This window comes from Carassius auratus, chromosome 17, assembly GCF_003368295.1.
Source record: "Carassius auratus strain Wakin chromosome 17, ASM336829v1, whole genome shotgun sequence".
In the NCBI taxonomy this organism is placed as follows: domain Eukaryota; kingdom Metazoa; phylum Chordata; class Actinopteri; order Cypriniformes; family Cyprinidae; genus Carassius; species Carassius auratus.
Window position 1 is genome coordinate 4060758 of NC_039259.1, and position 13139 is coordinate 4073896.

A 13139-nucleotide genomic window follows, 5' to 3' on the forward strand; every position below is an offset into this window, starting at 1 on the left:
AATGGAAGTAAAGTGCCTAACAAGTTTTTAATAATGATACAAATATTTATAATTGTAATAAATATAATCATGTACAATCTGTTATTATTGCATCCTGTTAATGTATAACAATAATGAGGTGCTAATGTATCTGCCAGTATAAATTATAACTAGCATCTAATTATTATTTACACTTATCCTGTTGCAAAGAACTGCTACTTTACATGGTAAATAGAATAGATCACAATTTTCACTGTAATTGTTTTTTGTAAATAGCATCTAGAGCTACTTGCACTAAGCCTACTGTAAATAGGATCTATCGGTATGTTAATTCCACTAATTGCCATATTTTCTTACTCTATTGGCAGATCATTTGCAAAATAAGAAAAATGCACTTAAAATAGTATTATTAATATATAATAATACTATAATATTATATATATATATATATATATATATATATATATATATATATATATATATATATATATATATATATATATATATATTGCCCATAGTTCATGGTGAATTGTAATATCGGCACTCCATTGATAATGGCTTTTTATAGTTGTGGTGCACACGCTTAACTCAGAGTCAATCAATTTAGAGTTGATTAAACCAACTCATTTCAGCTGTTCTGTATCCAAAAACTCAGAGTTTCCCAACTCAGGGTTAGTCAACTCAGAGTTCAAGTTTGAACCTTGGTTGAACCTTCATGTGTAAACCTTGGTTGAACCTCCTTAGTGAAACAGGCCCCTGTTGTTTTAATCTCCTGTCTCTTTTACCCATTTCCAACAACTTTCCTGATTTAATTGAAGGGAGGGTCTATGGGCGGGTGTATGTATTAGCTTTTTCTGATCGTTCAATCTACTGTTACAAAATACGATTTTATTTGATTTACGTAATATATTTACATTTGAACATGAAAAGAGCCAGCAGAATACATTTCTGCTCTGACAGCTGCAAAACTACACCAAACGCTGTGGTTTTTTGTTAGAATGGGGGCTGGTAAGAAAACATGGTGCTTTCTATTTTCTATTTCTATTTTTTTTTTTTCATTTTTCACCTACAAACCAAATTTTACGCTTTCAATAGGCAAAGTTTAAATCCCATTGGCCCGGCATGCTTCCCATAATTTTTAAGAATTAGGTGAGTAGCTGTTGTAATTATTTCGACCACATGAGTCTAGACAACTAAAGCAATCACGTCTAATGAGTTTTCGACATATTTCTGGAAATGATCGATAGAAAACATTTCAGACTCCCTTTACACTTGTCTATAGCATTGTCCACTTGTGATGAGATAAACAAAAATGCTGTAAGATTTAGACAGGGCGTAAAGGGGTAATCTATTACATTTTTGGTCTAATGCTATCAAGATCAAGAGCATGCCCATCACTCCACAAGTCTTGCTCGATAAGAATGTTCCAAAAGAAGTGTGGTTTTGGTTGTGAGGGAATTGAACATTGTTCAGCTTCCCAAAGAACCCATTGTTACATGAAAGAGTATAGTTTGATGTTGTTTATTCTTCCAGGGGCAGCAACAGAGTTCTGCAAGTGTGTTTGTTTGTTCCCATAATTTCGGGTGATAATTATTTTTATAAATAAGCCCCATTTTGATGCTGGATTTGAACATATTTTGATATCGAAAGATGGAGTGGTCCCACGGGACACCTCCAGGAGTTGAACTGTTTTCGGGGAGAAACGTAAAGCTGTATCTTTCTTTTATACATATAATAAAACTAAACACTCTTTTGAGATAGGAAGGATTCAATACTACTCTATAGGCAGAGGTGTAGTGGTAAAAAAAGAGGTGGGTAAACTATAAATTCTGGGTGACTCACGGTAAGGTGGGCCACTGCCTACCGGTGTATGTGTATCCTGATGACATCGCTATAGGCTATCATTTGATATTACTACCAAGGGTATCACTGGTTATTCCATCTTATAGGTCACACAATCACTATTCAATTCATACATTAATCTAAGCTCTTGTTAAAGAGACTCAAGAAAAGAATAATAAGGTTGAAATCTATAAAGTTTACTAAATGACAAAACAGAGAGAATTTTTTTTTTTTTTAAAGAGGAATAGAGAGGGAGGCTTATATCCAGGGGTTCCAATGCACTTGTACGTAATGATTAGGGATTTGATATTATTTTCATAGTCGATTAATCTGTTGAATATTTTCTCAATTAATCAGTTAGTTGTTTGGTCTATAATATGTCAGAAAAATGTGGATCAGTGTTTCCCCAAAAGCCCAGGAATGGTCCTCAAATGTCATCAACTCAACGATATTCAGTTGACTGTCACAGAGTTTCGGTTCCTTGCCGCTGTCGCCTCTGGCTTGCTTAGTTGGGGTCACTTCATCTACAGCGATATCATTGACTTGATTACAAATTAAAACAGACACTATTTCAACTGAACAGAGATGACATAACTAAATTCAATGATGAACTGCCTTTAACTATCATTTTGCATTATTGAGACACTGTTTTCCAAATGAATGTTGTTCAGTGCTTTGGCGCAATGTATTTTGTTTAAAGCACTATATAAATAAAGGTGACAGAGGAGAGAAGACACTAGAACATATTCACATTTAACAAGCTGGAATCAAATATTTTTTTACTTTTGTCTTTCCTATATTTTATCAATGACACAGACTGCAATGACACAGACAGCTTCATTGCAAAAGGACATCCTTTTGGTCACGTGGTTCACGTGAGATGATTGACAGCTTTACAAACTAATGATATTGCACTGATGTCATAGCTGACACGAATCAATAAGAGGAGAGTAATCGCTAGCTCTGTTAGCTGTTTTAGCTCTTTAGATTGCATTAATCAGTGTAGAATAAATAGAAATGTTATTCTGCATGACGAAATATTTTACAAACATGTTGTGGATATTGCATGTATATGAACACAAATAAACCGAAGATGAGATGAATGGCTGCTGTATGAGTGATGATTTCTATTCAAGATAACGAACGTTATTATTATTATTTCTATTATTATTATTAATTGCCGGATATCCATTTTTGAATTTTTATGCAGTCTGTTGCGTGTCGTTCATTTTAAACGAATCTTTAATATGACTCAGGACTACCGAGTTGTCTCAGAGAGTGATTCGTTCATTTTGTGTTGACTGCACATGCGCATTACACAACATATGGGTTCTGAATCGACAGGTGAGGTCTGAGTCTTTTATTCTTCATGTCAGTCCCATAGAGACGGGAGGAGAAAAGATTAGTTCATTTTGCTGAACGAGACTCAAAGATCTGAGTCAGTAAAATGATTAGAACTTCCCACTACTGGCAATACCGCAAGCAATTGGTCAACACTGACAAGATGCAGCGCAATATGAAAGACTTCATCTTTAACAATAAACAACCTATGAACTAATAATGAACAATATTAATCTAAAACGACATAAGCTTAATTTAAAATGTCATTGGAACTGTATGCTATTTAGAGGTGGATAAACGCTATTTCCGAATTTTGGGAGGTGTATAAACGGCGTTTACATGCGTTTAGCTTCCACTACATCCCTGTCTATAGGTACTAAGATTAACATGAGATTGGGTAAAACTGTTTGTATCATTTCCCCGTGGGACTGAGACATAAAACACTATTGGTATTGGGGTTTTTTTAAAGGGAGGACCCTCACCATATGTCTTGCCATAACGTCCGGTTTTATTGAAAACCAGGTCAGCACACCACAGTTAGTCTTTAACTACCTTATAGTAAATATTCTTTCCTTGGGGTGCTTGGCCAGTCTCAAGGATGTAATCATAGTTACGGTGGTCAATGATTAGGATCCCTCCAGGTTTCACCATGCTGGCTATGTTTTGTAAGGCAAGCTTCTGATCACTCTGGTCCCCTGTGAGATACAAGAAAGTGGTTAAATAGACAAATCTGTTAAAAAAAAAAATATTACAACTTTTTTGCTTTGGTATTTTTACCTTTGAAGTCTGGTAAATGAGCAAATGAATTGCCTAGACAGATTACTGCATCAAACCCATCTCCAGGTTTTTTAACATCTTCTGGTAACGTTAGCCAGTTGGCCTCCTCAATTACTGAAATAAAAAGTCCAGGCCATGAAGAAACATTTAACTGATTCTCGCATGACAGTAAAGTCACCCACTGAAACAGGGATCTCCACTTACCCCAGTTATCAAAGGCAGGCTCTTTTCTCCTCTCCCATCTCTCTTTAAGAGCATATTTAAGCATTTTGTCACTGGCATCCACACTAACCACCTTAAATCCCTCTTCTACCAACATGATGGAATCGACCCTTAAAAAACAAACAAACAAACAAACAAAACAACAATAACAACAAAAAACAATAAAAATATTAGAGTTAGGTTACTCAAACTCATACTCGAGTCCATTCTCAAGTAATATTTTTAAAGGGCTCTGACTTGTAAAAATTTATTTATTAAAAGTTATTTGCATGTTTTTAAGTCTTGTCCAGTATTTGAAAGCCGACAAGTTTCTGTGCTCACACACCAAATGTGTGGCCACAGAACGTGCCTATAAGTCAATGTATGAATGAGAGTTCTCTTTCGCTTAAGCTATCTTAAGTTCTGTTATTGCTACACGCTTACATGAAAAGTTATGTCAAAATGCCTTTCTTGGAGACTATTCATGTAAATGCAGTCGGTTTTGTTTTAAGTGAACGTGAACAGTTGAGAGAAATATGAATGTGTTAAAATATTTGATCTATGCACCAGATCTTAAAGCAACAGTGTCTCACACTGGATGTGCAAGCAGTGGAATGGCAGCACAGAAGACGTGCGTATCCAGAGCAGGAGCAGTGCGCCCATTATGCCAAATAAGTTACTGTATACTGAAAAAGTGTAACAAATAGAACATTCCATTGCAACAGCAGCACTCAGCAGCACCCTTACGCTTCTGCAAATGTGGAGTGAATAAATATCAGTTGCTTAATTTAAAAACCCATACATTAAAGCTGAAATACAACCTGAATAATGACAACAATAATGTCAAGTCAAGTCAAGTCACCTTTATTTATATAGCACTTTATTCAAAATACATTGCGTCAAAGCAACTGAACAACATTCATTAGGAAAACAGTGTGTCAAAAATGCAAAATGACAGTTCATCATTTAATTGAGTGATGTCATCTCTGTTCATTTTAAATAGTGTCTGTGCATTTTTTTGCAATCAAGTCAACGATATCACTGTAGATGAAGTGACCCCAACTAAGCAAGCCAGAGGCGACAGTGGCAATTTAATTTTTAGTGATCATCGAATTTAACAAATTATTTTATGGACAATGTGTTTAAATCTTCCCTCAAAACCTCTGCTCTCTAGAAACTAGTAGTGGGCATAGATAATTTTTTTTAATCTAGATTAATCTCACTGTGAGATTTTACATAAACCAAATAATTAAATGTTAAATAGCTCTGGATAGTCTTCAATGTAAAAATAAAATATACAATCAAACCTAGATTTATTCAGACACCTTCAACATTTCTCACATTATTACAGTTTTGCTATATATGTATATATCAAAAATTCTCTGGTGTCTAAATAAATTTTGGTTTGCCTGTTAAAATTACAAAGTAATTCAGTCAAGAGCAGTGAGTGATTTTCATTTTCATTTTCTTGGATTAACATTACAGTAGCCAGTAGCTAAATTAGGCGCGGTCACTTTAAGAGATGATGAACGCATCCAATATAATACACATCCCATTTCTTTCCTCAACTGTTTGCTTTCACTTAAGAAATAACTGACAGCTTTTTGGAGCATAATTTCCAAGGTGGATATTTTGACATATTTTGTATGTATTTGTCGGCACAAGAGCAAAAATAAGCAAATTCGATATGTTTTGAGACGCATTTCTCTTTGTGAGCCCTGAACACAAGAACACCGCGAGTACTGAATTGGGCTCTTGCACATCTTTTTGTTTGTTCAAAATGCGATTTGTATTGGTTCGTTTAGGTGCAGGAGGGCCTTCGAGGTGAACTTCGCAGAAGAAGTTCGGTTCAGTTTCGCTGTCCGTGATATGTGGCTCTCTCTCTCATGCGAAACGAACACAGCGCTCGAGTAACCAGCTAATCTGTTCATCTTTTCCGCATCTTGTTTTTGGATGCTTTAATGTTTAAATCGATAAGCGTGATGGCTTAAAAACACGTGAAAAAGATAAGCTTTCGTGAGGATGCACAGCAGTGGCCCGTCAACTGTCCTGAGCATCCAACTTTGAGAATAGATTAACGGCGATATTTTTTTTATCGCCCGATAAGTCTCACGTTAACACAGCACGTTAACGCCGATAACAGCCCACCACTACTAGAAACCTTGTCAGTTTCTGTTGAAATGAAAAAATAAATATTTCAAGAGTCTTGCGTGCACACTTACCACTTACGTGGATTTCAGACAGTGCGCAGAGTGTTCACGTGCACATTGACCACCATGTGGTTTTGAGAAAGTACACAGGCTTAGCGTGTGCAAGGACCTTGCTCCATGGGTAAGAAGCGTGAGCAACCATATATGGTGGAGCTGCAGCTCCTCTAAAGGAGATGAAAAGGTACAAGCTTATTGAATAGATGTAAAATGCACAGTACAACTGCTATTATCACAGACAGTTGACACAAACAACATTATAGCATGCATTTTTTCAGATTCATTTTGAAAGGAATGTAATGGAATGTCTAAAAAAATTCTGTTTGTGCTCTAATGTAATTATCAGGAGTTGCTTAGACGATGGACGTCCATCCTCCATGACATATGTGGTGTCCATCGATGGGAGGAAAACAGAATTGAATACAAGTGCTTCCACGCTGACCTCTCATCAGATGAACAACGGAAGAAGAAATGGTTGCCTCAGGACTCACCTGCCTACAAAGCTCTCTATGAAGTTGTGTTGAACACGCGTCTACTGAAAGATCTGGAGCAAATGGCGCTGTTCAAGCACACAGGTATGTCTAAACAAGTGAGGGGCCATGCCCTGAAATTTTACCAGTGCCTACATTTTACACTAGTCAAAACTTGACTATTTCCACTATTGTACAGATCAAGCACACAAGTTTCAGTAACTTGTATACATTTTCTAATCTCTACTGTCAATTTTGATTTATGTTTTAACAGGACAACTCAAGGTTTTCCACAACGCCCTGTTGAAGTACTGCCCAAAGCGCCTGCATTTTGAGTACCAATCCATGCAGGCACGCACAATGTTGGCCATTATGGACCACAATGAAAATCATGACTCACCCCGTAAACCGGAAGAAACAAGTGGTAAGTACCAAAAATATACCAATTATAAATTCTCCTATGACCAATTGAAGATTGTTATTTTTCATATCTAAAATGGAGAAGGTAAATTATGTTCACACTCTGATAAACTAGAACCTGAACCACGTTTTACATTTCAGCAATAGAAATGTCTATTGATTTTTAAAATAGCCTAATATCTGGCCTTGACTTATATCTGACCAAATTAATGTTTTAGAATGTAACAATACTTGTTCTGGTAATGGATATCCGACTTACCAAATTATTATAACTCATCCCTGACCGCTTTAATTTTAGGCCTCCCAAGACACAACATTGTGTACCAAAAACAGTCAAAACAGTGGATTGCAAGACCTATTTACACAAAGACAACCCAAAATTTCAGAGATGACCTTATGGAGGATGTTGTTAAAAGAAGACTAGACCCATCCATCAAATATAAAGACTCATCATCTCGCATTCAAGTCCCGTGCCTGGCAACAAATTTTGGCCTCCATCCAAAACCCAGCAAGGAGGATTGTAATCGAAGGCCACACATCAAGATTCAAAACTTAGTTTTATACCTTCAGTGCCTTCTCCAAATCATATTTGTGTAATTTTTTTGTCATACATTTATTCATAATAATAAATAACAGTATTTCTCAGTTTTCTCTCTGTTTTCTCTTGTTATGGCGAATCAGCATGCACATTGACTTGGATGTAATACTTCTATAGTAAAAGCTTTTTTATCACATGTTGGTAATACATTACCAGAGTTTATTAAATCAAGTAAACAGAGATGACAGGATTTGCAAAGACTTTATTATTTATGAAATCAGTTACAGCATATTTATTGCCTCCTGTGCGTCTTGAAAGCCAATATATATACCAGACTCTTATGGATATTTTTTACGAATAGCAACGACCACACATGATGGCAATGGTGTTCGATTTCCTCTGCCCAATGTCTCTCCCTTCAAGGCGCACTCCAGCACAACACGATAAGCCACCAACCTAAATTGCCTGTGAAAACATCAACTCTATGTAAATACAGGTATAATATCGGTCGATCTATACATGCGTCATGATTAAAATAATCACTTACTCTGTGGACAGCTGTCCATTTGGTCCATTCGGCGTGGGGCGTTTTTTCCAGTTCACTTTGTCACACCGAAAAAAAAAATCGAGTACTGCAGAATGGATCAGCGCCGTGAAATCCTCTGTAGATGTGACACAACTTCGGGCATGCTCATCTTGATCTGACGTGTTGAGCCTGGTCATCAATGGCAAAAACATGTCCCACTCTCTACAGCACAGACACTCTATTTCCGTCGGCATAGATTGGCATATTCCCCCACATTCACACCACCAGTTCATGTTGGCTCTCATCCTCACGTCCTCAGGCTGTTGAGCGATCGCAACCTCCTCCTCCTGTCATTCTATTTCCAAAGCACGCAGCTCGTCTTCTGTAAACTCTGGTTCAAATAGGTATGGTTCTGGTTCTTGACTGTCTGAGAAGTCACCCTCTTCGCCTCTCTCAAAATCAGCCATGTTCATCGCCATTCGTGTACTGTAAGGAAAATAGCCAGGCAGCTACTATTCACGCCGGTATGTTGACGGAAGTCGTGGGATTTCATGTGTTGCGTGATATCTCTGCGCCGAAGTAGCAGTGCTTCGCCTAAGCAGCAGTGCTTCGCCTGTGCTTCCCCAGAATATAGTCCCAAGTCAATATCTGCCTAGGAAATCGCCTAGTGTTAATCTGGATTGCTTTTTGTACTCGTTGTGAATATGCAGGCCACAAGAAGTAATTAGATGAGTTTTTTACAATTTTTTGATCACTTTTACTCAGGCCATGCTAGCTGGCAACAAAGGATTCCATTCATTGTGCTAAGCTAAGCTAACGCCGACCCAGTCAAACTAAAACAATGCATGCACTGACACAAAAATGCATTTGCCCACCTATCTAAATCTAGGAAATAATGTGAATAAGCCCGATTTCAAAAAACGGTGGAATCTTCCTTTAAGGTTAACAATTTAATTGAGGTTCAACAAGTAAAAAACAAATGCAATATGGATAAACAAATGATAAAGCTTGGCTTATTGAATATCAGATCCATTTCTACGAAAACACTTTTTGTAAATAATATGACAACTGATCATAATATAGATGTGCTCTGTTTGACAGAAACTTGGCTAAAACCTGATGATTACATTATTGTAAGGGGGGGGGGGGGGGGGGGTAAATGCTATTTCATGCATACTGAGTTTTTTACACTGTTAAAGAGTTGGATTCCCATGCAAAACATGGACAAAGTTTCAAAAATCAAGTTGTACGTTTGAAGGAGTATTTCTGTTCCAAAAATACTCCTTCTGGTTTGTCGCAAGTTGTGGAAAGTTTTTTTTTCGAGTATGGCTCTGTGTGACGTTAGATGGAGCGGAATTTCCTTATATGGGTCCTAAGGGCACTTCTGCCGGAAGAGCAGGGCAAGACAACCCTGCACAGATTACCAAAAAAAAAAACAGCATTAAGGGACCAGTGGATGGAGTTTATTTTTACAGAGCATCAGCGGAGTTGTGCAAGTGTTTGTGTTTGTTCCCTGCATTTCGAAGATGCTTGTTTTACAAACAAGGCCCAGTTTGACGCCGGATTTGCACATCGTTTATTTCTTAAGGATAATGCAGTCCCAACGAAAAAGGGTCACGATCGTGTGTTGGAACCACAAGCGGTGAATAAAACTGCTTCAAATATCTCTGTGTTGTTAACTTAGCTATAGGCGCGTAAGCAGATCAAGTAAACAACATGCGATTTTGTCATCAATCTGCACGAGTAAAACTGCTTCAAATATCTCTGTGTTGTTTACTTAGCTATCGGCGCGTAAGCACATCAAGTAAACAACATACGATGTTGTCATCAAATTGCACTTTCCACATGTGCAGTTTAAAAAAAAAAAAAAAAGACGACAAAGTGAAACTTAGCCAATTTCCAAAACCGCTAAGCAAATATATACAGTTTCAGTACATACCACATAGAGACGTCATTGCTGATGCTGCTCTTGTTAAATTTCAGCCTCTGGATCTGATTCTGGATCATAAATATATGCTGAATCGGACTGTTAGCCATGGTTTGTTTTGGATGTGTTTTTCCTCACGGTAATGTCACAGCTTCCAAACGCTCTCAACGCAAAAGCCTACTGGCGCTCGTGATTCTTTAGCTCCGCCCACACGCCACGCCTCCAGCCGGTCGTATTTTTCCGGGAAAAATCGGTACAGACTACCTTTCTCTTATGAATATAATAAAACTAAAGACTTTTTGGAGTTATGAAAGATGCAGTACTACTCTACAGGTACTCAAGATTAACAGGATATTGAGTGAAAACGAGCATTTCACCCCCCCTTTAAATGAATCCACCCCCCAAGATTACTGTTATAAGCACGAGCCACGTCTAAAAGGCAAAGGGGGAGGAGTTGCTTCAATTTATAACAACGTTTTCAGGACTTCTCAGAGGGCAGGCTTCAAGTATAACTCGTTTGAAGTAATGGTGCTACATTTAACATTATCCAGAGAAAAAAATGTGTTAATGATAAATCCCCTGTTATGTTTGTACTGGCTACTGTATACAGGCCACCAGGGCACCAAACAGACTTTATTAAAGAGTTTGGTGATTTTACATCCGAGTTAGTTCTGGCTGCAGATAAAGTTTTAATAGTTGGTGATTTTAATATCCATGTCGATAATGAAAAAGATGCATTGGGATCAGCATTTATAGACATTCTGAACTCTATTGGGGTTAGACAACACGTTTCAGGACCTACTCATTGTCGAAATCATACTCTAGATTTAATACTGTCACATGGAATTGATGTTGATAGTGTTGAAATTATTCAGCCAAGTGATGATATCTCAGATCATTATTTAGTTCTGTGCAAACTTCATATAGCCAAAATTGTAAATTCTACTTCTTGTTACAAGTATGGAAGAACCATCACTTCTACCACAAAAGACTGCTTTTTAAGTTATCTTCCTGATGTATCCAAATTCATTAGCATATCCAAAACCTCAGAACAACTTGATGATGTAACAGAAACTATGGACTCTCTCTTTTCTAGCACTTTAAATACAGTTGCTCTTTTACGCTTAAGGAAGGTTAAGGAAAACAGTTTGACACCATGGTATAATGAGCATACTCGCACCCTAAAGAGAGCAGCCCGAAAAATGGAGCGCAGCTGGAGGAAAACAAAACTAGAGGTATTTTGTATTGCTTGGCGGGAAAGTAACATATCCTACAGAAAAGCATTAAAAACTGCTAGATCTGATTACTTTTCTTCTCTTTTAGAAGAAAACAAACGTAACCCCAGGTATTTATTCAATACAGTGGCTAAATTAACGAAAAATAAAGCCTCAACAAGTGTTGACATTTCCCAACACCACAGCAGTAATGACTTTATGAACTACTTTACTTCTAAAATCGATACTATTAGAGATAAAATTGCAACCATTCAGCTGTCAGCTACAGTATCACATCAGACAGTGCACTATAGACCCCCTGAGGAACAGTTCCACTCATTCTCTACTATAGGAGAGGAAGAATTGTATAAACTTGTTAAATCAACTAAACCAACAACATGTATGTTAGACCCTATACCATTCCTCATTTTCATTAGGATATGTCCCCAAAACCTTCAAACTGGCTGTTATTAAGCCTCTCATAAAAAAAACACAACTTGACCCCAAAGAACTAGTTAATTATAGACCAATTTCGAATCTCCCTTTTCTGTCCAAGATACTAGAAAAGGTGGTATCCTCACAATTATATTCCTTATTAGAGAAAAATGGTATATGTGAGGATTTCCAGTCAGGATTTAGACCGTATCATAGTACTGAGACTGCTCTCCTTAGAGTTACAAATGATCTGCTCTTATCATCTGATCGTGGGTGTATCTCTCTATTCGTTTTATTGGGTCTTAGTGCTGCGTTTGACACAATTGATTACAGCATTCTTTTGCATAGACTTGAACACTTTGTTGGCATCAGTGGAAGTGCATTAGCATGGTTTAAATCGTACTTATATGACCGCCATCAGTTCGTAGCAGTGAATGAAGATGTATCATATCAATCACAAGTGCAGTATGGGGTACCTCAAGGCTCAGTACTAGGGCCGCTACTCTTCACGCTTTATATGTTACCCTTGGGAGATATCATCAGGAAACATGGTGCTAGCTTTCACTGTTATGCTGATGATACTCAGCTCTATATTTCTTTGCGGCCCGGTGAAACACATCAATTTGAAAAACTAATGGAATGCATAGTCGATATAAAAAATTGGATGACGAGTAATTTCTTACTGCTAAATTCAGAAAAAAACAGAGGTGTTAATTATAGGACCTAAAAACTCTGCTTGTAATAACCTAGAACACCGTCTAAGACTTGATGCTTGCTCTGTCAATTCTTCGTCATCAGTTAGGAAGCTAGGTGTGCTATTTGATCGCAATCTTTCCTTAGAAAGCCACGTTTCTAGCATTTGTAAAACTGCATTTTTCCATCTCAAATATATATCTAAATTACGGCCTATACTCTCAATGTCAAATGCAGAAATGTTAATCCATGCATTTATGACTTCAAGGTTAGATTATTGTAATGCTTTATTGGGTGGTTGTTCAGCACACTTAGTAAACAAACTACAGCTAGTCCAAAATGCAGCAGCAAGAGTTCTTACTAGAACCAGGAAGTATGACCATATTAGCCCGGTCCTGTCAACACTGCACTGGCTCCCTGTCAAACATCGTATAGATTTTAAAATATTGCTTATTGTTTATAAAGCCCTGAATGGTTTAGCACCTCAGTATTTGAATGAGCTCCTTTTACATTATAATCCTCTACGTCCGCTACATTCTCAAAACTCAGGCAATTTGATAATACCTCGA

General features: G+C 37.3%; 1 protein-coding gene across 2 annotated transcripts in view; it reads right to left on the reverse strand.

Annotated features, from left to right (window-relative positions):
* gnmt (glycine N-methyltransferase) overlaps positions 1-13139 on the reverse strand; it is a 113970-nt gene that overhangs the window by 64499 nt on the left and 36332 nt on the right. For both annotated transcript variants that reach the window (XM_026285350.1, XM_026285349.1), the window contains exons 2-4: positions 4144-4271; positions 3940-4053; positions 3715-3857 (exon numbers count right to left, since the gene is read on the reverse strand). In XM_026285350.1, coding sequence (XP_026141135.1) covers positions 3715-3857; positions 3940-4053; positions 4144-4271 — 385 coding nt within the window. The remainder of the gene's footprint in view (positions 1-3714; positions 3858-3939; positions 4054-4143; positions 4272-13139) is intronic.